Here is a 27,158-nt window from a genome sequence, read left to right on the forward strand (position 1 = left end):
AAAGTTTTATATGCTCTTAATTAAAAGAAAGAAGTTTTCTTATTTCTAGAAGCATTTGATTATATTTGATCTCTAAGCTTTGATCTCATGAGTGTTATTGGCCCACTTTATACTCTATAAAGTTTAACTTATAACCAGCTTCATAATTTTTCATGTATTCTTTTTTTGTTCTGTAAAAGTCTTAAGAGTATATCTGCCCTGACTTCCTCCCCCCCCCTCCTTTTTTTTTTTTCTGTACCATGATCCTCTCACTCTGCTCCTTCTGAGCATCTCAGTCTTTTGTTCTCTGTTACCATTTAGAGCCTGTTCACTTCTGGGGAAAAATAGATCAGGAATTGTTACTGAAGTTGTTTGTTTCTAGCTGTGTTCTCTGTGTGCCTTTCAAAACTGAGTGATCAGAGTATAAATAAGGAATGAATACTTGGTGGTGATAATGCTACATTCATCCTTTCCCTGCATACTTGTTTTTTGCTTGTAACTGAGTTGGAGAGTATGGCTTTCTGTTTGAGGATCGGTAAGAGAACTGTGTCCATTAGGAGCGTAATTTTTTGCTTTCCTAGTCTAGTCCAGACAACTGCTTTAAATCTGTGGATTGAATCTGCTGCTTGGCAGCTAATCAAATGGAAGGAAGAAATGTATGATAAAAGACTGAAATAGGTGAAGCACAAGTGCTAAAGAAGTTCTGCTCAAGGGTAGGAAATTTGACTTTGATCCCTTGTGCTTTTATAGATTTGGAAGTAAGAGTTGTGAGTCTGCAGCATACACGAATCTTTACCATTTGTGCGCTGTTCTCACATTGAGTTTTATCATCATAAACTTAGCAATCGTTCTCTTCTAATGATTTCTTAGGTTTCAAAACAGCAAAGCTTTTAAGAGACGCTCTTAAGTATTGGGAAGAGCTGATGAGAGTAATCAATAGTGTAATTGTCAATCGACAAAATCCTTCATATGAACCTCCAGGATTCAGACTGAATAAATGATTCTGTTGACAAGTGCATGATGTTCTCTTCCACTATCCCACTGTGCTTTATTTTCCTTCATATTCTGCATATACCTTTGGTGTTGATGTGTTTAACACAATTTTGATGTATACTGAGCAATGGGTTTGTTCTTATGGGTTTTTAAATGTTTTTAAAGCTTTTAAATAGCTAACCAGAAGCCTCAGAGGAAAGTTCTGATTATAGTGAAAGACAGTTTGCCTCGGGATTCTCATTTCACTGCTGAGTATGTTTTTGTCCCTTGTTAACTTCAGTTCTCCTCTGCTCTGGCCAGAAGTCTGCCAGAACTACTGTTAAGTTTTTTCCCTATTAATCTGTTGTCTTCTCCCAACTCTCTGCTCTGACTTTCCATGTGGTCTCACATCTCATCTTTTGTTTCAGTGTTTTCCTTAGTTGTGATTTTTTTTTTTTTTTTTCCCCTAGAGACAAGGATGCTAAAGACCTGTAATGCTCAAATACTGTTTTTAAATACACCTTATTTCAAGACTGATACTCCATCTCCTTTCTTTATGAAAGGATGTAGGTGTGGGTCATGAGACTGGAAATACAGTATGCTCAGGAGGTTAAAGATTGGAGTCTTGCTTTTCATTGTATTCTCTACTGGGTGCTTAACTGCTGCACTGGTGAAACCACTGCTGCTAACAATGAATTTTGATTTACTGGTTACTGTGTCCTTGAAACACCTCTGTAAACTGTTTGGATGGTCGTGTAGCAGTCAAGTATTTTAGTTCCATTATTAGGATAGCGAGCAAGCAGTAGTGTGCTAAATGCAGTTAAAAGCAGCCTGTGTTCTCTGAATGGTTGAGTGAATTGAAAGTTGCTGGTAGGCAACTTGTTCTTAGGGACACGTGTTAGAGTAAAAGTGTTTAAATCATTGATTCATTCTGTCACATCCCATATATTTTTAAGTATGGAGTATTTCACAGCTTTCAGTTTAATAAGAAGTACAGAAGAAGTTGAATGAAATTTTGTCACAAGTGTGTGTGTTTTTTTTTTTTTTTTTCCTGTCTCAGACTACTGCTATCTTTAACGGAATGATTTTTGTGGTTTTAACTCGATATTTTTCCTACACACGTAAGTTTGAACAAAAGATTCCTCAGATGATGCACTCCACTGAAGCTAATCCTTTTCCCTCCTCCTCCTCTCCCTTTTCTTGACCTATCTCCTTCTTAGAGATTATTTCCATTTCCTTGGATACTTTCACAGTGAGTCCAACCAAATGGTAATGAGAGCATGTCAGCTGTAGGTAACCCCTGTGTATCAGCCAAAAAGCTGTGTATGGTTCTAAAGAAAGTATCCTGTTCTTATGGCCTCTCTCCCTTTTGTTCGGCTAAAGACATACTTAACCGTGAATGCTGGAAGAGCTTGTGCTTTGTATTTGTGGTGAGGAAAAGCTGAGCAAGGATGAGTTGAAGTGCCAGAAAGTTAACGAACAGTGGTTAGGTTATTCTCATCACGTATGCTCACTATGTTTACCATTAGAAAACTAGAAAATGTGGTGGTTTTGTTGGTTTTTTTTTCTCTTCACTTAAAGAGTTTGAGACGTTTTTGGTCTGAACAATTTCACTTTGTTGAGCTCTGCTCTTGACTATTTGATTGTGTTGTCTCAAATTTAACTGATTTAACTTAAAAAGATTGAATTGGACAGGAAGAATGTGTTAGTTCCCACACAGAGTGAAGTTTCATGTAGTTATGCAGAAATGCAATTGTTCTTAATGTTTTCTTAATTATATTCTACTTTTCAGTAACCCCCATCTCCAGTTGAATTTAACTTGCTTTCTTGTTCCACAGTTGTTGACGTTTTGAGCACTAACATTTTTGAGCAATGCTCATGTGGCTGCTGGTGGAAGCCCTGGTGTCATATTTGGAAACAGATATTCTAGTAAAGTCTGAACTGCTCCCTGTGGAGCACTGTGTTAAAAGGGAATCATCAAGCACAAGGTCTGGCGAGCCAGGCGCATAATTCACTACCTAAGAATAGCAACAGGTACATATCTGTGCATTATGCTTTCACTGATGTGCTGCCGTTGCTTGAAACCCCCTGAAATAGCACAGTTCCAGAATTTTGAACTCTGAACTTCCTTTTGTTTTTCTGAAGTTGAACCCATAATATTAATGTAACAGTTTTCTGTGTTTGTTTTCAGTTTCTTTGTTATTTCAGCAGAATATTTGTATTGGCAGGGTGTTGTTCCAGTGGCTCTTGAGGATTTTGTGGCATTAATGTTTTGTCTGGTGTGCTGTATTACCTGACTCCAGTAGTACTCTGGCATCAGCTGGGCCTGAGATAAAAGCTGCTGTTTCATAGTAGGACTGCAAGTTGCATTCAAAATAACAACACTTTCATATGGGAGTAGTAAGTTCCTTTTGAACTGTGCTCTGACTATCTTATGACTGCTGGGAGCATAAGGACTTCTAGATCAACGTACAGTGGTTGCGTGCCATGTTGAGTGGTGTTCAAACTGGAAGATGAGAGTGGTTTTTAGCATATGCTGTGAATTTTGCTTTCTAACATCCAGCATACAATTTACTTGCTTACATTTAATATCATAGATGTCAGGCTTTCTACCTGAGGTGGGTTGTGCAGCACTGCTCCTGGGCTGGGTGCTTCAATGTCTTCTATGCTGTATTACCTAACTAAACTGGTTGTGACTGGAACATCTGTGTCCGTGTTGTGGTCTGATCGGCTCTACTCACACGGGAATGAGAGAATTATGTCCTTACTGGGTGGGCAGTTGTTAGTAACTCTAAGGAATGTCAGTATTATAGGGAGGTTGACGGTGCAGTGCATATTAAACGAGGGGGATAGTCCATTGTTCTATAAGAACTAACAGAGTTAGCAATCCTGTTATATTTTAATGAAGGGGTGGGGGGGAGTTGTTAGGAAGGTGGAGGAAGGAGATGGCAAAGCAGGGGGAAAGCTGGTGTTTATAGGCCTCTGTAACAGGACTGCAATTCCATTAGATACAGCTGAACCAGGAGGGAGCACATTTAGCTGGTGTGGGAAAACATCATGTATGTGATCTGTGAAGTAATACAAGGCTTTTTTTTTGATTGAAAAAGGAAAGATTTAATGTAAAGAGACTTTATGGTGTTGTTTTTTTGTTTTTTTTTTCTTCCCATCAATAACTCTCCCTACTTTGCAAAGCATCCTGTAGGTAAGTAAAGTACATTCCAGCACTGATAAGAACAATTACCACCAAATGACGTTTAAGTGAAGGATGAGCTAAGACACTTGTCTAAGATAAGGATTTTCTGAGTCTGCGCCAGAAGCTAGAATTGTAGAAGGATTTTGTTTCTGCAGCTTGATACTGGATTACTTCAACTTATTTTTATGTATTTCCTTTCCCTGTAATTCTGGAAACAGCAAAATGAGTGAAGTAAGCTGTCCGGTAGCTCCAGCTAGAATTGCTGGAAATTTGATTGGTCTTTGCTTCCGACTGCAGTGTTGAGCAGTTGCAGTAGCTTGTGCTAACACTGATAAACAAGTTCATCCTATTAAGATAAAATCACAAAGGTGTTTGGCTTAGTTTTTTGTCTCTTGGCTGTTGACTCTTCAATGCATTCTTGGAGTTTAAGAGAGATGTGAACAGTCGTTTGTCTGAAATCCATTCTTCTGCATGGATTCTTTGGATGGCAGTGGAGGATTAGGAAAGAGCAGTTCTCCGATTTTGATTTATTTATTTTTTTTTAAACAAAATAATTGCATTTGTGGTCTTAGAATAAACAGAAAAGAGATTTTTCTGATGGTTTGTGGTACTGCTGTTATGCTTTCTAAACAGCAGGGAGGGTAAATATGGCATTTCCACCCCTCTTAACCTTTGCCATCCTACTACTACCTTGGGTCAGTGGGGTTAAAAGAAGCCAAAGGGAAGTTTGCTTGAAATGTGTGCTAACTCAGCAATGTCTTATAAAGGAAAGCAAACTTTGAAAAATTTCAGTTGGCATAGTATAGTATATGTTGACTTGGTTAGATTATTTACCCACTGTGCTTCATGAGCAACATGACAAGTTGCTCATGCATGGGGGAGCTGGCGTGTGTTCCTTGCTGTATATGTCTTTGCTTTGCTCTTCTGGCTTCTACCCTGCCACCTTGTGTGCCTCATTTGGATATTGCTTTTGGACTGCAAGGAACTGAAGGCATCAGATGAAAACAATAACTGAACTTTTTTTTTTCCTTCATTAAACAAGCCTCTGTAGTTTCTGAAGGCAGCAGCACTAATTTAACTGGCATGAGATAACAGCATGATAGTTGTCTTTCCTTCTTGCTGTTATTCTTTTGCCCTGTGGTTCCTTGTTCCTTAAGCAATGAAATTTGGAGAATTGTAGAACTGTGTGGAATTGTTTGGAACATTTAGTCACAAAGAGTAATCCTTATTAGCTCATTTCATATGCTAATAAGAAATTTTAATGTGAGCCATCATCAGTGGGAAAAGTGTGTCACAAGACTGTCTGGTTCTTACCTTATGCCATGGTCAGAGACACCTTTCCATTAGACAAGATTGCTCAGATTTCCATCCAGCCTGGCCTTGAACTACCTGCAGGGATCCTTGGGGGCATCCACTGCTCCTCTGGGCAACCTGTTCTAGTGTTTCATCACCTTCATAATAAGGAAGTTCTTTCTAACATCTACTCCAAATATAAAAATAGCAGACTTTCTCATTGTGTAGTAACATACTTCTTTGTGGTTATCTTTTCAATAAGGAGAAGTGGGGTGTTACCTCTTCCAATTTAATCATTTAAAACAAGGTGAGAGGTCATTGCCTGTGTAATGCTACTGAACTCTGAAGCTCGATGGCTGTATGATACAAGTTATTTTGGCTCCACAGATTGGAAGACTAGCCAAACTGACTGAATTTGGTTACCTGCAGAAGATGATGAACTGAACATCCATCCAGTATTCCTCATTTCCTGGAACCCCAAAGGAGCACTGCTAGCAATGTGTTTTCCCATGTCTATCAGGGAATGTTGCTCCCAGGGTTCTCTAAGGCTTGAGGTGCTGGTAAAGTGAGGGTGACTCAAGGGGAAGGCAAAGTTGGAGTTTAAGTCTGACCTTGTTCTGCCTGTTTCTAGTGAGGATCCAGAGGCAGGGCACTCCTCTCCTCATGTCTGGTTGGGATTCGTGCTGACAAATGTTAAAAGGATGGTAGCGTGCTAAATTCTGATGGTAGATGTTCTAATATTTAAAATATTTAATTGGTTTGTTTGCTTTTTCATAAGAGTTCAATGTAAAATTGCAGTAGTATAACTAGCGCTCATAATCTAATGGTCCTATGTGCTTCCTGTTTCTTTTCCTTAGGTTTCCCTGATATAATTATCTGTGGGAAAACTCTATTTCGAGGTTATTTAAAGAATTTCTAATTGTGGAGATGACTCATTAGGGCATCAATTCAGTTTCTTCTGAAGCTATTGTTCAGTTTCAGTTTTTAAAGCACTTTTGAGTACTTCTGTGGAAAAAGGCAGCATAAGTTTATTATGCACAAGAGATTGTCCTTTAAATGTAATTCTTATTTTATTTTATTTTTGGTTGTGACAAGCTCTTCTTGGCTCTTTTGGCCCATGCAAGAAGATGTGAATACGGTTAATGACTTGGAGGGACTGTCAAGAGAAGTTTTAGGAAAATGGGTATGAAAAAAACCATATCTCATGATGATAATAGTAGTGAGCTATGCAGTTTAACAAAGCGTTGATCTCAATTTTTTGGAGAAGTAGGAAATACTGAGGAGTTAACAAGAGTTGTAAAGAATTCAGTGGATACTTCTAAAAGCTGAATGCCCATCTTGTTCATGGTCGTGGAAAACTGCTCAATTAAATGGTTTATTTTTTTGGAAGACTTTATTAAAAATGTTTGCCCTTTGATTGTCTTAGAAGAATGTGTGTGCTAATAAGGGCTAATAGGGAATTTTAATGTGAGTTATGATTAATGGGAAGAGCATGTCCCAAATGAGCTAGCTAGAGGCTTGTCTCCAGAGACAGGGAGAAGTGATGCGAAGCTGATAAACATGAGATTAACACTGAACAGAGGGTAGAGACTCGACATTGTGAATTACTACTAATAAGCACTAATGGGTGAACATCAGCCATTCTTTGTGCTGAAGAAGTCAGACAATTTACGAATTAAAAAAATAATTATAACATCTCTCTTCTTTTTTTCTATTCTGCCTATAAAGTGAGAGTGTGAGTGTGGAGGTGAGGGTGCAGAGCAACATAATGATTATACAAAGGGATCATCTAAGAGTTTATTCCCATAATATTTACTCTGCTTTTGAAAGTATTGTGTTGCTGCCTTCTGCGTGTGTGTGTATAAGTGAGAAAGTCTTTTTGGCAGGATTCATCCTTAAGTAAGGGTACTACTTCCATTACTGTAACTCCTATTATTGTATACAATGTATGATGCTTTAAAGCCTAAATGAATACTATGCTCAGCTGAAGCTATGGAGATGAGCTGAAAATAGGTAGAATGCACTATTTTCCATTATCTTGTACACTTCCTGTTCACATCGTGCTTTTTTTTTATACGCTAAAGTCATAGTACATTAGTAAAGCACTGTTCCTTTTTCCTAATTATGCAGTATAATTGGAAATTGTGGGCAAATCTCCTAATCTCCATAGTGACAGCAGAACATTTATCTAATTAGTAGTTTGCCTTTTGGCATTACTTTGAATAAATTAGCATTTCATTTTATATCCTGGGCTACTGGGAGAAAGTTTCCCAGAGCAGTATTTAGTCTTTCTTCTCTAAGGACTTATTTTAAATTAGCATAGGTTAATAATATCCTTTGTACCCAGAAAGATATTGAATAGTAATACTGTTGTTATTCTTAATGTCTGGGAGCTGGGCTTGGAGGTTCTTTTCTTTCTTTATTCCCCAGGAGTTAAAGTGAAAACTCATGTTTGCATTATTTGAAGTGCTTACTCTTTCACCAGGGGGCTAAAAAAAAAAAAAAAGCACAAGTGGGACAGGCTTAAGTACAACTTCACCTCCTCCCTCTACTCTTTCCATTTTTACAGAAGATGAACTTTTATTTCAAGATGTAAGCAGTGCAAAGCACAGTGGTGTGGGCTAATTCCAAAGTTGTGTTCTGTCAGTTATGTGTTGAAAAATAGCTCTTGTATGATATTTCCGTGGCAGCCCTGAGAAGATTAACAGTGTTCTTTTCTTACATGTAACAATCAGTGATAGGAAATAGGATAATTGATTTCTCTGGAAGTCTATACAAGATAAGTGTGACTTCCTGGGAATTACTGGAAGCCTAAAATTTTGATGGGAAGTTAATGCAGGTGGTTTGTCATAGATGGATTCTCCCTGATTTACTTTTCTGGTGCTGAAAGGAAAACAGCAAGAACAACTACAGAAAAACATGAGTGTGATAAAGGGTTGTAATTACCTTTCCTTGAGTCATTAACTACTTTGGACCCTTGTTGTTGTGACCAAGCATGATGCAGTGAATATGGACTTGGGGCTGTATAAATTGTGTAACGCCACACATTCTCTCCTCCCTGTATGTGTTTGTTTTAAGGAGGTCTTGTCTGTGGACATAAAAAGGGGGGATGCCTATATTAGAGGTGTATCAAACTAATACTAAGATCCAATCTAAAATTTGTTTTACAGCTTGATGACTGCACTCTTCAATTGTCCCACAATGGTACCTATCTGGACTTGGAATCCACTCTGGCAGAACAAAGAGATGAATTGGAGGGCTTCCAAGAAGATGCTGGGTAAGTAAATGTTTACTGAATTTAGATAAATAAGCATGCTTCTCCAGAAGCATTAACATTTCAGGAGTTTTTGTGGTTAACTTGGTGCATTTAGGTCAATGCAGAATTTTATCTTTTCTGTTCCTTTCATTTACAAGCTTGTATGTCCCCCTCTTTCTGTGATCAAGAATCTTATGACTGTACTAAGAAGAAATGCCAGGGTGACTGCTTTGACAAGTCTAATAAATCGAATTGTGCTTTGGAACTTGGTAAATGTTTTGTATAACTCAGATCTTGCCTATCTTCATAACAACCAATGTAGAAGATACTGTCAGTGTTCTTGAAGTTACAAACTCAATTTATTTTTGCCTTGAAATTTAAGTACTTGTATGCTCTTGAAGAAACTTGCACTGATTTTTCTGAATTAGTGCTTGCACATGCCTGTTGCTATGGCACAGCTTTCCATAAACTCTGTGATGAGAATCAAGAATACAAAAAGGATTAGCAACTATTTGTGTATATGTGTACATATGCATGCATAAAGCTTGCTATTTAGAAATATCTTTTCTGGGCCTTTTAGGTGATTGTCTTCTTCAGGATGTATAATCACCAGATAGATCTAGAGCTATTTTGGCTTGTTAGTTGCTATATTGGACTACCTAGTTGTTAATAATTGCATGGGTGTGTTTTGGCATAGATTTCATGCATGTGAGTAATCTAGCTGTGCTGGAAGAAATTAACTGCATTCTTAATTGATCAGGGCTTGTTAGCATTAAGATGTCACTCTTTTGCTTTTATGGGTTTATCTACATTCTGTGAAAGCTCTTACATCTCTGATGAATACTTCTTAACCATTTTTCAGTTTAAATTTTTAAGCCAGTGATCAGTTGGCACTTTTCCTCCAGGACTTTTCATTCCAAATTGCATTCCACCTTGGTTTTAATTTGTTTCCTTTGGGCATTTTAAGTCTATGACATAAATTGTTACTGAAACAAATAATCCTCTCTGTAGTGGCAATCTTAGGGGCAGAATAGAGAAGGATGTGGAAACAACAAACTAACCCCCAAGCCAAACATGTTAAGCTGTGTTTTGTGGAGTTGTGTGTTTACTGTGTTGATCTGAAAAAAAAAAAAGACTATATTACTGTGTATTTTACAAGTGTGTGCAGGCTTTCTTCTAATTGTGTAACCAGTTGTCAGTCAAGCAACTGAATCTTCCATTGACTTCCAATGTGAAGTGTGCTGGGAGTTCCTTCATTCCTGTGCCAAGATGAATAGAGAGATAGGAGACAGCATATTGTGGTACATCATAAAAGCTTGAGATACAAATTACTATTGCATGAGTTATGTGAAATGGAGAGAACAGTCTGTATCTGTTGTCCCATAGCCCTTGTTTTTTGCATGTTCGCTAGAGTTGTTTGCCTGGTAAATGTGGGTGGATGGGAAGTACTGTGTTCTCCTGCTTCATCTGCATACTTTTAGTGCAGCAACAGAACAGCCTGCTAGATGCAGCCTATTTTACTGTTGTGACCCATCTGATCCTGCAGTCCGTTCTACAGTCATCTTTCAAACCTGCTTTCCTTGTCATTAAAGTAAATGGTGTGGACGCTGGTAGTTGGAAGAGGCTGTAGAAGTAAAAATGCAGAGAAGGAACATTGAGGTGTGTTCTGTGGAGTAAAGCAGCAAGCAAACAGCACGTGAGCAGAAAAAATCATGTGCCTTGTTGCAGAAGGAATGGGGTCAATGCATGAGGGGATGCTCCCATCAATATTTTTCCTGAGGTGCCTGTGGATAGGTGCATGCCATATACTCCTTCCATTGTATGATCTTTGCATGTACTTTGCTTGCAAGGCTGTGGATGTGGGGGTTGAGTTTCCATTTGTTGTGAGGTTTGAGGGTGTTTCAGATCCATCTCCCTCCTCCCTGCTTATAGGTACCCCATAACTTTCAGGCTGGAGCACTAAGAACTTATCATTTTGGTTGGATGCAGCACAGTAAAGTACAAGACCTTGCATTTAGGGGCAGTTGGCTAAAAGGCAAGCAGGTACTGCTGGTCAGGCAGAAAATGAGGTAAAAGGGGTATTTGACTTGTCAACAGATTTGCAGGAAAGGAGGTGATGTTTAAGTGAACTGCAAGCTGGAAGCAGTGATTATAGTGCTGTGAAAAAGTAAGGAGAGCTTTAAGGTAAGGCAGGAGTTTAGCCTGTGAAATCCAATGAATTCGCTATCTTCAGTACTGGTTAGGCTTCATCTGGATTTCTGCATCCTGCTGTAGTCTGTGTTTAAAGAGGGAGTAGGAGGAAGAAGATGAGCAAGAACTCGAATTTTAGGAATCTGTGAGGTAGCTTCCTTCTACCACCTAATAACTTGATTACTTCAGAGTAAATGCAACTCCAATATTTTCCAGTAAAAATAAAATATTCTAGGTATGAAGTAGAAAATGTAATTGGGAATGTTGCCCTCTGTACCATGTTTCTGGCAAACTGAACTCCATTCTGGGGACTTGTGGCTCTGATCTTTTGCTCCTGCAGAGACCAAGGCACTGAGCTGGAATGCTCCTGAGCTGCAGTCGGCTGAGAGCATTTGGGGGCTTAGCGGCCTGCTTTCAGTGAGAGACTGGCTGCAGAAACCACTTAGTCTCTTTCTTTCTCTCTGGGTCATTTCAAGGTCCTGCTCTTAATCTTCAAAGCTTTTAATTTTCTGAGATTAGGCTACCTCAGGATCTACACCTTTACCATTGCAGAACTGTTATGCTCATCGGGGTCACTGAAGCTTGCTGAACTCTGAATGAAGGATTTAGTAGCTGGATATTCATGGCTTTTTTTTCACTGTTATTATTTTTTTTTAAATTTTAGGTCCCAAACTCCTATTAAAAATAACCAGAATTTTCTGTTACTAGTTTTCAGCAACTTCTCCCAAAGTGTTTAAAAACAAAAAAACAAAACGAAACACGTGCTGCTGAAAGGAGTCTTGGAGTTAATGATGCATTCAGCATAAAGCACTGACTTTTTTATGGGAAGTGTTCATTATTTGTTTTGTCTTGGAAGAGTTGGATGAAGATATTGGGATTATTTTCCTTCAGAAGAAAGGAAAAAAATGGTAGTGATTAGACAGTTTTGTTTAGCTGTAAATAACAGGAATAAGGAATTCACACACCTGTACACAAGTAAAATAAGTAAGACATCTTCCCTTGCTTAATAAGGAGGGAGAGAAAGCACTGGCACAGGCAGCCCAGAGAAGCTAGGAGGAAGTCCCATTCTCTGGAAGTGTTCATGATTGGGATAGATGGGGCCCTGGGCAGCCTGATCTGGTGGGGGTGGCAAGCCTGCCCATGGCAGGGCTTTGGAACTGGGTGCTCTTTAAGGTCTCTTCCAACTGAAGCCATTCTGTTAATATAATAAAAAATATTCTTTTGGATATTTCCTCTTCACTCTTGGGGGAGGAACCCAACACAAAGGCGAGTTGCTTTAGTCTGTAGGACTCACTTTGAACTAAATGCAGGCTGAAACAGGAGACTTCTTCAGTCTACAACTTTAGGTATGTAGCTATGGGATTATATCAAATCATTTTTATGCAACTTTTGCTTGGGATTGGGACACTGAGGATGAGCAGTAATGTGGCTAAGCTTGGATAAACTGGGACTTAAAGTCAATTGGAGTAACTGGTAACCTTCCTGCTTTTCCAAGTTTGGCACGTATTTGTATTTTTCTTATTGTCCTAACATAAGTTATTTTGTGGCTCCCTAATTGTTTAAGGAGGTAGTGTGGAGGTAGGCAGAATCAGCTCTGTTTCTTTAAGGTGCCTGAAAGAGATAATGATCTTTTACTCAGTTTACATGTGGTCTTGTAGAATGAGCAAGTACTCTCAGGAAGTGTATGTATTTAAATTAAAGTATAATTGTTCAAGTTTTTGTGGGCATGTCTTAACAGACCCTAATGGTAGCAAACAAAGTAACCCTAAATCACAGAGTACAAAAGTTCTTTCAGATAGCAAGCTGCAAGCAGTGGGGATTTCCTTAGGGAATATGTTTTTGAAGACCTTAATTTAGCAGAAAGATTGTTTTGAAGTTGTTCTGACAAATCGATTTGCTGCTCTTTTATTTTTATAACTTTTAGACTCCATGGCTCAAACTGATTCAGCTAATTGAACCTCAGTGTAATTTCTTACCTGCTTAGACTTTGCAGTTAGCATAGCTGTGAAAAGCTTCTTTTACTTTTTAGCAGGAAGAAATTGGGAGATAAACTTAAAGGTTGACTTAATTTTAGTCTAACAAAAATGATGCAACTTGTTTGCTCTATGGCTTCAAGAAACTAGTAGATTGTATACTTGCTTTGTATTAATTTGGACAGTGTATTTTTACTAGTGTACTGATGGAAGACTCCAGTTTTGTTGTCTTCTGTAGGTTTTCTCAGTTCACATAAGAAAAATAAGGGAGATGCCTATGGAAGTTTGTTATGGTGTTATTGCAAGCTGCAGGGAATGAAATGGCTCACTGTAATGGTTTATTTACATTTAGAAAAATGCATTTGATCATCTGAATTGTGATACATTTTTTGATGCTTAGATGTTCCTCTGACAAAATGCTGTATCTGAAAACACTAGTGGATGATTGTGATAAATGCTTGCATAAAAGAAATATAAAAAATACTGTTGAGAAAATCTGCTCTTTATTGTGAGGCTGAAAATTTATTAAGTTGATGAGTATCTAGAGCAGGTAGAATATGGAAGTCTCTTGTATTTTGCTCAAGATATTCTTCATATAACATGTAACATGCAAGGAATGAGGAGGTTCAGAAATCTGTAGGAACTCAATACTGCATAGTGCTGACCAACAAAGTGACTCAAATGACAGTCTTTAATCCCAGCCCTCATAGGCTTTGAATAGCCTGGTGTGCTCAAGGAATTTCCTCAAGAGTGATCCCTCTGCTGTTCATTATGCTCTTTGATTAGAGTCCAGATCTGTTCAGTTTCTCATGCAGCTGAGAGGTTGCAGTAAGTTTTAGAAAATACAGGACTTTCTATAGGGCAACAGTATTCCAGTCTGCACTGTATCAGGTGAAAATGTTGAACTGCAAGTCAATGATTAGCTGAAACTGTACTGTTGCATAACAAATCACCATAAAGTTTTCTGGTTTTTAATTAAACTGTTCTGGATGTAGAAGTTACAGCTCTTGCTCTCCTCCCTCCTAAAGTTATAGAGCAATAGCTGTTCCTACCTGTGTTCTCAAAACTTTAAGTAGCTTTTTAAAGTCTTACTTTAGTCCTAAGAACACTTGTTTATCTATTTAAATAAATAAATGAGATGGAATTTTGGAATTAATATTTAGATGGAACTGTAGGTATTTCTTAACTTTTTTCATAATAGGCAATTGCTGCAAGCACTAAAAGTGCTCTACAGTTTAGTTTTGTCTGATACCTTGAGTTTTTTGTTTATTTTGAGGGAGCTCGACTCTTGATTTTAGAGCTTGTGATAATCAGTATTGAATCAGCTGTGTCTCCTGTTTTACCACAAAGTTTACTCACAGCTGTGCCGTAGAGGGAATTAATCTGTATTGGAGTGCTTTTGGAGATGGTTAAAGATCTGCTCTTGCTGTGATCACCACTGGTAAATAAATCTGCTTTTGTAGTATGTGAGTACACAAAATATATGCTTTTTCTGTAGCACTTTTGTTGAAAAATTGTTCATACTTCAAAATGTATTGCTAAATAATAAGGATAAATCTGAGGATTCTGAGGATCCCAACTTGGAACAACAACCTTCAGGAAAATGTTGTGCACCCACTGTTTGCTGCTGCAACTGACTGGCATCTTTGCTGAGAATGTATTAACAGCCAAGCAAGCTTGTGATGAGTAGTTAGTAAAAGCTGTGAACTTGCTATACCTCCTATTCAATGCAACAGTTCATGTGCTTGCTCTTGCACTGCAAAGTAGGTTTGTATAAGTAAGTTCACACACTTGTTTATACTCTGAGAGTTCATCCATCTGTGCAATTGGTGTATGGTTTTTCTTTTCTTATTTCCTTTACCACGGACAAAACTAAGGTAACAATCTGCTTCTGTTTAAAAAATAAATACTAATAGTCCTGAATTTAACTTGCAGTGGGGAACTAACAGCTTAAACCACTTCAAGTCTGGGACTGGCAGAGTATCCTGTAATGAAGCAGTGCAAGTAGTGACCTCTGCTAGGATTAAGACCATAACAGCACAACAAAATATTAATTTGTTTTTTCTGTGTGTGTGTGTTTACTGCTCAGTAATTGTTCCTGCTAATGAAACTATTAGCCCAGCGATAAATACAGCCTATTTTCTAAACTAGATAAATATGGAGAAATAAGTTTTGGAGGGCAAAATGCTGTTTAAGATCTTGTATGTCATTTTACAAAGTAACTTTTGCCAAATATGAAAGTAGACAACTTCTAAAAAGCAGAAAATAAAGCCGAAGAAGTGAATCTATCATTCAAGGGAGAACTGGTATACATGTATTTATTATATATATGTATTGTTCATATCCTTTTGCAAAGTAGGACAGTTTTAGAATGGTTATTGCTGATTATGGTTAAACTAAATGCATTCTGAGGAAAAAACATAGCAGTCTGGTTAAGCTAGACCCCAGTGTGGTCAGGAACACCAGAGGAACTCTGCCTGAAGAGGTGGAAGCACCGGGTGATTCAGCTGCAGGAGATTTTTGTGTACACTGTTATTTGCAACATTTTGTCTATCAGATTTTCTTTTTGGGTACATGCTGTGTGATTGAAATGATCTATACATGAATTAGTCAAATTAGATTTATTTTTTTTTTAAAGGAAAGTATGGACATGCATTGTCTTTCTACTTATTTTGTCTGTTCTTGTCCAACGATTGTTGCTTTAGCCAATGCATTATTGTCTCGAAATGCTCTGAATAAAAACTGTGTGAATGACCAGATGATTTGCAAAACAGGATGTAGACACGTTATCACTTCACTCAAGACTGTTAGGTGGAAGAAGTGAGACAGGGACAGAAAATCCTTCAAAGTCATTTAAAGATGAAATTTATGTTTGCCTCCAAATGCATGCTGTACCGGAGAGAGCTGTTAATGTTTTCATCTATTTGTAGAGTATTTGAAGTTGAATTTCAGTGTTCAACAAACTTGCTTTTTCTCCTAAGCTTCTTTGCAATTTAACAAGAACGGGAACATGATGCTTGGATTGATAATGATGACTTGTGAAGAACCTTAGGTTATTTATTTAGATATGCTTTGGTGATAACTTTCAGGACATTCTTAATTTCTCTCTCCATGTGCGTGTTGCTCTCTAAGATTTCATGCAACATTAAAAAATGCCAGAATTCTTTTTTTTTGTGTGTGTTTGTATGTGTGTCTTAGATATACAATAGAATAAAGAAGCCTATCTTTTTGAAACTGCAGTCAAACTATTCTTAGCAGCCTTGAAATCAGAACCTTGGGTTTATGCTGTCTGACTAATGGGAGATTAAGAAACACTTTGCTTATTGTGTATGAGCTGGCTCGCCTATCTTTTTTTTTTTTTTTTTTTAAATGGAATACTTGGTAGATGTGAGTGCAAAAAATACCATCCTTCACGTGTTCAACAAGGAATGGCTTGTTTTCTACTGATGCTGAGTAACTTAAACTATGAGGCAACTGACTGTGAAGCAATACTCCATTGCAGAAGTGTTCTTCAGTGTCTGAAAGGTGTGTGCAAGTGAAGATGGACATGCATAGGTGCTGAAATAAAAATGTGAAGAGTAGTTGCATAGATAACATACATTAGAGAAAGTCTGTTGCCACACTTTTGCTTCTGATGGTGTGCTGTTCAAGTTCCTCTCCAAGGAGTCAGTGGCTCACTGTGCTTAGGGATCCTTGTTGGGAGCTGTTCTCATTGTTACTCCTCTTGGAAAACATGGATGTGATTATTGGAGGAGGTTGATGGTATACTAAGAAACCTGAGTGCAATGAGAAGCTGTCAGAAATTATGAAGCATGTGTTTTACATGTGTGCTTTGAAAGCTTTCCACTAAAAGCAGTGTCTGTGTTAGGTAGGTTTTCATAACATTTAGATCGTTTTGTCAGGCGGTAGTAGATGCAGAACTGTTATATGGTAAGTTGGCAGGTTAAGCTGGCTTTATATGCTGGCCAAATCTTAAAGCATTTTCAATGTTTATTATTGATAGATTTACTCGGTTACTAAATCGAGGTTATTTTTTATCCAACCTAATGAAGGTGAAGTGGTAATAGCAATAGTTAGCTCTGTCCAGTAACCTATTGTGCTTGCTTTGCTTGTGGTTGTGAAGGATGTTGAAAATAACATCTGATATTTCAGCAGAGGCTTGGACTTGGTAAATGGGTGCCTATCTGATCTATTGATTTCTGGTTCAAAATTGGCCTCGTTGTGAGGAATTTACTGATACTAAGCCTGTATAATGTGAAAGACTGATTGTGACCAGGAAGGTTTGAATGCTGGGGTGCAGGAAGCTTTACTGTGTAATAACAACTGAAATTACTGTCATCTTGCTTCTTCATCATTGTTTGTCAGTATCCAGTTTCAGGGCTTTTTTGCCTTTCACCTCTGTTTGGTGAACCTGTAGAGGGTAAACTTGTCTCATATATACATTTTTATGTGTAGTGTTTCACAAGTTACACGCAGTCTGCAGACATGAGCCAATTATTATTTGTGGTAGCCCTCTGAAGCAGGATGGGGAAGCATGGATGTGAGGAGGTAGGATATAAGCTGTTATTTTCCCCCCCCCCATGTAATACAGGGGGGGAAGATGAGGTCAATACTCTGATACTCTGAACTTGGGATCCCTTTGCAGCTGTTTTCAGTTTGCATTGAAACTTCTAGAATTTGCCTTGAGATGTGCCCAGTTGAGATTTGGAGGAACTGCCACTTCCTAAGTTCAACAAAAAAACATACAACATAAAATCTACTTCTTCTGTAATTACCCTTTCTAATAGCAATAATGAATCCAGTGTCAACATGAGAACAGTTGAAAACTCACTTATGCTGTTACCTTATTGTAGCAATTTTTAGAAACCTGATACTCATTTACATGTGTAAGTTATTGCAGCCCTGAAATGTTGCCTTTGAGGATGGGTATTCCAAGATTTCTAACAGCTTTAAATCCCAAAGAGCACCTGAAGCTGTTAGCAATTCTACTGATTGGATGCTATGTTAATTTGTTCTTTCCTTGTCTTGTAACTAACTAACTGGGTAGATAAAACTGCACTGTAGCTGGAGATGTTTTCATGAAGGAATACATCTGACCTAAGGACATCATCAGAACTCTTTCCCATTTCCAGAAGCTTCAGAAATAACACAAAGAATGATGTACATAGTCACAGCACCTTTGTTGTATGCCTTTGAAGACAAGACATGCCGGTGGGTCATGTCTGCAATCCCCATGAAAGGGTGATTGAAGAGAAGTTTTCTGGAGTGAATATGATGCTGGTTGGGGGATGTAGCTCAGAGTAGGGTGGCAGTTTACAGATTGTGTAGGTGCTTTAAAGAATCTTCAGTGCCCTTTCTCTAAAAGAGAGCAGAAAACCAAGCAAACTAGGAGGGGGGAAAAGAACCACATTTGATGTTGATGTTTTTTAAAAGGTGTCACTAACTACCTTACACCTTTCTGCCATGCTTTTTCCTATGAAGTTTTCTGGCAGATAAGACAATTTTTTTTTTTTTTTTTGGAAGTAATGAGAAATACAGAAAAGTGAAGAAGAATCCATCATCTGGAAAATTTCTATTTTACTGACAGAGAAATTCTGATGGACATCTGTGCTAAAGGTTGAACCCTGAAGTCTCTCAGCAGTCTCATAAAGCATGTAGTTAAGGAAGGCTGTGCTGTTTTTTAATTTGCCTCTGACTTCTGTGTAGTGCTGAGTCCTGGGTTAATATAATTCAAGGTTGCATCTGTGTTTGTTCTAAAAATAGTTCTACTTCTGGCATGTTTTCCCACAATAAATTATGTCTTTAATTTAACAGAAAAGAGGGATAATATGCTGCTGTACATGTGGAAAATACTTTTGGCTTTCCTTGCCCTCCAATATTCTATTGTGTGAGCAGGCTTGGGTGAAGAGGCAATGTGCTGCCCATGACTTGATGCCAGCTGACTGGCACCTGGTTCTCTTTTCCAGATTGAAAGGAAAACAAATGAGGACTGTAGCGGCTTAAGACAGTCATTCTGTTTATGACAACAATGAAACTGAGACAGTAAAGGAGAGCTCAGTTTTGTTTTGCTGCATGAGTAGTACATCTGTCTATATTGTGGAACTATACAGTGATTTGGAGTGGAGGGGATCTTGAAGTTCATCTGATTTCTAGTCTCCACTGCTGGCTGAGTTGCCAGCCACTACATTAGATTCCCTCATCTTCTGGTGATGAGATATATGCAGAACTGATAAGCTTTGTGGCCTCCTCTGGACCTTCTCCAACATGTTCGTGTCCTTATATTGGGGGCCTCAGAGCTGAGTGCAGTACCACAGGTGGAGTCCCACAAGTGTGGAGGGGAGGGGTAGAGCTGCCTCCTTTTGACCAGCTATCTGCACTTGTTCAGAGTAGTGTAGGATATGTGTTATGGCCTTGAAAATTTGCTTAAATACCTTATCCATGAAAGCTTGAGCAACTTCTACCTTGACCTTGAACTTTCTTTTTATATTTGACTAAGTCTAGTTTTAAAGTATTTCTGTGAAAATTGCATGCCGTCACTTGGTATTTCTTGAATACAGACTTATAGAGAATCCTTATGAGGGGTTGACTTTGTTGTGGCTTCCAGATGTCCACCTAGCCACAGTCCCTATCTCAACAAGATGGAAGGAATGCAAGATGAAAGAGCATTTTGGGTGTGGTGTTTTGTTGTTTTTGTTTCTGTTTTTTATGTTTTACCAGTAAGGACAAAACAGGCTTATGGCAGAACAATTTATTACCAATTAAATTAGACTTATGTTGTAAGAGGCAAAGACAAGTCCACAACACAGCCTCTCATCTTTCTTTTTTTCCCCTAAGCTCAATTAAATTTAAGTTTCTTTATCCCTTTCATATGTTTTTCTTCTCTTTTTAGGAGGGGCAAGAAGCACAGTATAATTTTGAGGACCCAGCTGTCAGTGAGAGTCCATGCCTGTATTGGTAAGTGAATTTTTATATAACTAAAAAAAAAAAAAGGAATAAACAAAATGGTCTCTTGAGAAGCAAATCTAGTGAATGTGTATAAGCTTTGTAGTGTTCTAAGGAAAAGATAGTGTGCTATTAAACCTGTTTCTTTGTGTTTGCTGTTTGCTGAAGTTGTTACGTTGGTCGCCCTTTATGAATGTTAAACAGATCAGAGATATATAACATTTGACAGTGAAGCGTGATGGTTGTGGGTGCTCTGAAGAATCCTAGATTATCTGTTGTTCTGTTGCCTTTGTGTTTCCCTAGAGAAGGTTATATTTTGAATTGTGAAGGAAGTCTGAAATGTTGTTGACAGACAACTAGCTACAGCATTTTAATAGCATGGACTGTTTATTACTTCAAGGTATTGTGGATCTTGGCCATTTTTTGCCGTTTTCATGGTGTTGGTGTCTTGGAAGAGCCCTGCTAAAAACACTGTTATCACAAGGAAAAGTTTGAAGTAATAATATGTGTCATAAGAGCTTTAAGATTGCAGGAATGGAGGCAGTTGTGCTGTGAAAAGACTAATGTTCTCCTGTGTTCTGTACATTAACACTCAGTGTTAGTCTAAAGTTAATGTTCACATTCAGGTAATGTTATGAGAGATGCTATGGGCAGCTGATTTATTGCCTGTTTGCTATAGTTGCTTGTTTTGTTTTCAGCTCTTCCACAGCAGATTCAATGCCCTAGTTGTTTACCTCATGTTTGATCTTGCTTCATTAATTCTCAGCTGAAGCATTAGAATACATACACTTTCCTTAACACAAAACTTTGAGTTTCATTTATTTCCACAGTACTGTTGTTGTCAGAGGATTCAGGCTTTAAATACAACAGAACTTCTTCCCCTGCCTCCAGGAAGTGTTATGAAATGGCCTTTATGGGAATTTGAATTGAGCAAAAGCAACCTACAGAATTCCTCAAATACCTCCCATTGAGAGCAAAATTTAGGCTGCATCATGCAGGAACAGATTCTCCTTTACTACAGTTGATTTGAGCAAGCCTGTTTGTTAAGTGGTAGATGAGAAACAGGGATGGTGCAGAGACTGGGATGACTTTATAAATATGAATGAAATTACAAACGGTTTAGGGAAACTTGTTCTCATTGGATCTAGGAATGTCTTTGGCAAAACAGACCAATGCAGCAATATGTGTCCTGAATTGAGGTTTTAAAAAATGCTTTTCATTTTTCATTCTTTCCTGGAGTGCGGGAATCAGCACAGGGTTTTGAGATTTTGTGTGGTTGCTTTGTTTTAATCTGTTTGCATGTGAACTTGTTGGGGGCAATTAGGCCTATTACTGTGCATGTATTGTAGTTGTTCCTGTATGAAAGCGTATTTCTTTGTCAGGTGCTGTTGTACTCTGGCAGCAGTGATGCTTTTAGGGCTGAAAGCAGAGGAGCCAGGCTGCAAAGCTCAAGTCCAGATTCAGCCTTCTGGAACTGGAGTGTGTTTGTATATGGGTTTTTTGGCTTGGTTCATTACATGCTTAAAAGCCAAGTCAAGTGCAAGATCTGTTTCTAATTTCCATCCTGTGCTGAAGTTTTGATTTCTAGGCTAAATTTTTGATTGAAAACCTGTAACTCGTAGTTTCTTTCCTCTTTTGCATTTCTGCGTACAAAGTATGTCTTATTTTTTTGGTGTGAGATAGTTTGAGACAGTCAGAAACCCTCTGCCGTTCTTAATACTGGCCTCATAATGAACTGTGCCTGTCCATCAGAGTTCTCATGAAATAGGGGGGTTGTTTCACTGACAGAGAGTACTTTGCTTCCTTTTCCATGTACTTTCACATCAGTTGCCTGTTAATTCTTTTTTTGAAATATATTTAACTTTCAATACTATTTCTTATGCATTACATGTGGAGCAGAAGATAAAAGCTGGAGTTATGAGACTGTTACATGGAATAAAAACATCTTGCTTTGACTGTTTTCTTTCCTTTCTGCCAGTCTGTATTGGAGTTATGATTCTGATTAAAATGTCAGTACTAATTTAAGAATGTTTTCAGAGATAGGACTTGAGTGTTCTTATACTGATATTTACAGTTGTCTTTCACGTGAAAGGATTTGGCAAAAACAGTTTTGTTCATGGAATATAACTAATTGAAAATTATAGCAGCACTCTTGCACCTATTGATGTTAAGGTTCTTTAGTGGAGGAAGACCAACTCTTAAATTGCGTAGTGTACATTGCTGCTGTTATGGCTTTGCTTTTTTTTTTTTTTCCCCCAAGACTTGTCAAATTTGGTCTTCTATTCTAGATATGTTTATTGTGATTTAATACCCTTTGGGAAAAATTCTGTCTGGTATTTTTGGCAGCCACGTGTCTTTTCTTGTTTATATTTAGTTGTGCCTTAATGTTAATAAATCTAATTTGTAGATATTTAACAATTACAGGGCTAAGCTGAAGTCTTAATGACATCTACCATAAACGAAAGATGCAGGTCTGAAGTGAGAGTACCACAGTACTGAAAATGTTTGCACCTGAAACTAAATTGAAGACTTGAGTCAGGGTGACTCTTCATCAGGGTAGTTTTAAAGCCTGAGTGAAGCTGAAGCTCTCCTCTTCACTGTGTGGCTATTTGGATGGCTCTGCTTGCTGCAGCTGCTTCTACTACCTCATTGATGGTGCTTCACTGTTCTGGCCGTTCTGTCTTAGTTTCCTCTCAAAGTCCTGGGGAATCCTGAGAGAGGCAGCACCATTTGCTCTTTTGTATCTGTGTGCAGTGTATAGCCTAAGAAAGTCCCATATCTTGTTTTAAATCAAGGCCTTTAAGAAAAGGCATTAGCCTTTGCTCGTGAATCATTAGAAAAGTTGATAGCCCAAACCTTCTCCGTAATGCTGATGGTACCCATGACAAGGGCTTAGAATTGTTCTGACAGGAAAAAAAAAAAAGTGAGCTTTAGGTGTTAATACAATGTGATACAAGAAGAATGACAGTAATAGGTTTATGTCATTCTGGATACATGTACTGGCTGAGGATCAGTCAGAGTACTGCGGCTTGGAAGAAGAGCAGATATTGCAGAGTGTATTGAATCTTCTCATATCAATTTATTATTTAAAAAAAAAAAAAGGGGGGTGGGTGGGAGGGGGGAAGGTATTTGCAATGTTTTTGCTTTTTTTTTTTTTTTTTGTGTGTTAGTGGTAATAACTTTTCCCTGTATTTATGCAAAATTTTGCTTGTCTTTGATAAAAATAATTTGCGTAGATATCTGTGAGTATCAAGTGTTTTGCTTGAACCAGGTATGTACCTAAACAATGTGCAAGCATAATACTGCAAGATTCTTATTAAATTGTAAAATTATAGAATCTTTAGAGTTGGACCTCAGTTAGCCATCAGTTCAACTCCCCTGCAATGAACAGGGACACCACACCTTAGATCAGATTGCTCAGAGCCTTATCGAGCCTGGCCTTGAAAGTCTCCAGGGTGGAGGCATCAACCACGTTTCTGAGCAGCCTGTTCCAGTGCCTTTCCATCCTCACTGTAAAAGACATTTTTTCCTTATATCTAACCTAAATCTACCCTCTTTGAGCCTGAAACCATCTCCCCTTATTCTGTCACCATGGACCCTGCTAAATGAGTGTTTCCTTCTTTCCTGTAGCTCCCCTTCAGATTCTGAAAGGCTGCTATCAGATCACCTTGCAGCCTTCTCTTCTGCAGGCTGAACAGCGCCAGCTCTCTCAGTCTGCCCTTGTGGGAGAGGTGTTCCCATTTCATCATTTTTGTGGCCCTTACCTGGACATGCTTCAGCAGGTCTATGTCTTTTTTGTAGTGAGGAATCCACATCTGGATGCAGTGCTCCAGGTGAGCCTCACCAACACAGAGGGGCAAATAACCTCCCATACCCTGCTTGCTATGCTTTTGATGCTGCCCAGAATACAGTTCGCTCTCTTGGCTTTGAGGGTGCCTTGATGGCTCCTGTCCACCTTCCCATCTACCAGTACCCACAGGTCTATTTTGGCAGGCCTGTGCTCAATCAAAATGTATAATCTATCTACATTATTTGTCACTGTAACACTGGCTGTAGATTATTTCCAAATATGTGGTCTAACAAAAACAGTTGCAGCTCTGCATGACCAGCCACTGTCTTTGGAGCATCTGCTTTATACAGCAAGCTTAGCACCATTAATCTATCCTTTTCAAGCAACTCTTTGGGTTGCCTTGACATCATCTTATTCTTGTTATCTCTTATGGAATGGAATCACAAATGTTTGGCTGAGCTCTTTCTGTCCTGTAATACTTGAGGGAAGCCGTAAACTAGCTGTAACTGCAGTGGAAACGAGCTGTTTTTATTTGTCCTTTAATAGCCAAAATATGCATCTGATCTTTTTCCGTGTACAGTTTTCCCTTTTGTTTTTTATTATGTGGGCTCATGCATGCGTTACAGCAGATATGTCCTGCAACTTTTCCTTTATGTGTTGAACCTTCTCTATGCCCTTTCTTTCCAAGAGCTTGAGCAGCAAGTGCCTTCCCAGTGGAACCACAATGATAAGACGGAATCATGGCTCAACTCAGTAACTGTGTCTGGCACTTTGTTACAGAGAAGATATATAGAACTGCTGAAGGAAAAAAACCAAAAAACAAAAAACATTATATTTTCATAAGTACTGTACAGAACAAAATACGCTGATTTTTGGTTAAGAAATCATTTGTACCTCATTCCCTGAGGGGAGTGGAGTTAGGCTTATGCCCACATCCCATCTTGCTGATACTTTACCACTTCAGATGTGTCTTTCTACAGATATGACAGGCGATATGATATCTGTATTTGTGTACTGGCATAGAGCTCTCAAAGCTGAGAGACTGTGAAGCTACTGTAGTTGATACTGTAGAATTGCCTAATATTTTAAGGGTACAGTATGTTGAACCTAAAGTAACATTTTTTTCCATGAGTCTCCAAATATCCAAAATCTGTTTGGCACACTTTCTTAAAGGAAGCTTAATTCTGGTGTTAAGTCTTTCATTTCAGCTCTTCATTTGGACAAGTTGAATTTATACACTCAGATGGAGTTTAAAGGAATAGAGACACTTTAGATTGTTTGAAGGGCATTTTTACAGTTTTCTGTTCAATGTGAGGCATTCCTAACAGAAAACTTTCAGTTGGAGAGAGAGAACATGTGGAGAGCATTAGCAGTTCAGCAAAATGCAAGAGTGATTTGGATTTAATTTAAAGGGAACAAAAGAGTTGCCTTGAGAATTTGTCGGAAGCGCTGTGGTTTTGAGTTCTTTGCGCTGATGGTAACGGAGAGGTGAGCTGAAACTGCTTCATCAAATATCTTCACATAATTGGGGCAGAAGAAATGGTGATTAATGGATTTAATGGTGCTGTGTTACGGATCCCTACTCCTGATGTGCTTCCTATGATTCTTGCTGTAACTTGGTTAAAGTCCTGGCTTAAATAAAGATAATAATAAATGTGTTTATTGGATGTAAACAATCTTTCAAAGACATTTCCAAATCTTTTAAATTTATTTTTTTAAAAAAGTTGGGCTTTTTTCTTTTTAATAGCATAACATGAGTTTTAGTTAGCATAACGCAGATGGTACTGGGGCCTGCTTCCAGATGTGACTAGAGATGTCTGGTTCAGCTTTTTTCCAATTTGAGCGAAACATGAAATAGCTGCGAAAGCCATGATAAAAAACACTTTTTTGAGCTTTTTTAGGATTATTTAAATTTGCTTTACTGAGAATGTGGAACACAGATGCTCCAAGTAGAATCCCCCAGTCCCCTGATCAGATTGCTTTGTGAAAATCTATCCGTATAAATAAACCTATGGTTATGCTCTTAAAAATGTACACCATTATACTGAAATGTTAGACTTCTTTGTTGTACTACTAATGCACTTCTTTCGTCAGTCTCTTTTGTTGGATTATCTGCAGCACTTCCACGTAACTTCTTATTTGCCTGCCTTGGTCTCACCAAGAAAGTTCAGAACCAGTTCTGTATGATTTCAGAAGGTCTTTGATATGAAACAAGGAAATTTCTGAGAATTTTCTCTGTGTATTTCATGTAAATTGTAATTCTTCAAATAGGCTCTGTAGCAAAATAAGCCACGGAGCAGATAAAGCCTCCCTGAGCAATAGGTTGCTGCTTTAAAGCAGTGAATTCCCGGTTTAAAAGAACACATTCTACTGTTGAAAGGACTGCTGTAGAGTGTGCTAGTGGGATGCTTTTCTTGTCTTGGGAAGCTTTGTGTTACAATGAGGAAGCTTATCTGACTTGCACCTGAAAATGCTGCGGAAATTAAGTGAGATGTATGAATTGGGATACTCTTTAAACACAAACTTCCATAGTAGTTTGCTTTTCTTGCCACTTGTAAAATAAAAATAAATAAATAAATTGCAAGACTTTCTTAAACAGTCAAAAAGGAGTCAGTTATCTTTAGTATGCCTTAAAGGAAATCAACTTTTCATAAAGCCAGAAATTAAGTAGTATGATGCTTTATTTCCTCTCCTTTCCATCTCCACAAGCCAACTTAAGCTTTTCAGATCTTATAAAGCACCGTATTACTGACACACAGATTTTTAGTGTGCCTATTTTTATACTTAGTCTGCTCATGCATCTTTCTGGAGATCAGGAAATTCGAACAAAGCACAGTATTGCTTTTAGTTTTTATACATAACTATTTACTCAGTACTTTAAGAGTACTTCTGCTAATGAAATTTCACCAAAAGGAGGATGAAGTTAATTACTGAATTAACATGAAAGTACTTGACCTTACTGATATTCAGTTTCTGAAATGTCTTACATACAAGAGTGTTGCTGTTGTCAAGGCTAGATTTAAAATGTTGTAATTGAAAGTCATTGCAAGTTTAGCTCTAAAATGAATGAGAAGATTTTTGTAACCTTTGAAACAATTTTTAAATCTTTTAATAATGGTGACAAAAATGCTTAACCAGTTTAATACTTTAATTCCCAGTGCACTACATGATATTATGATGTGGAATACCAGTAACCAAAAATCATAGAACCATGACGCTCTGTAAATACTTGGTAGGAACAGTACTGTGTTCTGTGCTGGATTTTGTGGCTGAGAATTGAGTATGTCATTGGGACAATCAAGATCTTTTTGAACAATATCATAGATGTTATACTAAACTTTGAGAAATGCTTGCCCAAAATAAATCAAGTCAGCATAAGAACACTCTATGCATCTCTATTATGATTGTAAAGTCTCAGTGGCCAAGGCTGGTTCACCTGCCTGCTGCCAACATACTGCCTAACTTTGCTGCAGATCTGTGTTTAAGTGTTGAAGATTCCTTCACTTCAACATCAATTGACTTGACAGGACTTTTCTGTTCCCTCAGAGACTGACTTGTGTTCAGTCTGGC

At 38.1% G+C, this 27,158-nt stretch overlaps 1 protein-coding gene across 24 annotated transcripts in view; it reads left to right on the plus strand.

Moving 5' to 3' along the window:
• The window catches only part of FHOD3 (formin homology 2 domain containing 3), a 351,512-nt gene that overhangs the window by 22,014 nt on the left and 302,340 nt on the right, over positions 1-27,158 (plus strand). For all 24 annotated transcript variants that reach the window (XM_015854309.3, XM_085538039.1, XM_085538045.1 and 21 more), the window contains exons 2-3: positions 8,608-8,714; positions 19,746-19,810. In XM_015854309.3, the coding sequence (XP_015709795.2) occupies positions 8,608-8,714; positions 19,746-19,810 (172 nt within the window). The remainder of the gene's footprint in view (positions 1-8,607; positions 8,715-19,745; positions 19,811-27,158) is intronic.

This window comes from Coturnix japonica, chromosome 2, assembly GCF_054131305.1.
Source record: "Coturnix japonica strain WE chromosome 2, WE-NBRP24, whole genome shotgun sequence".
Classification (NCBI taxonomy): Eukaryota; Metazoa; Chordata; class Aves; order Galliformes; family Phasianidae; genus Coturnix; species Coturnix japonica.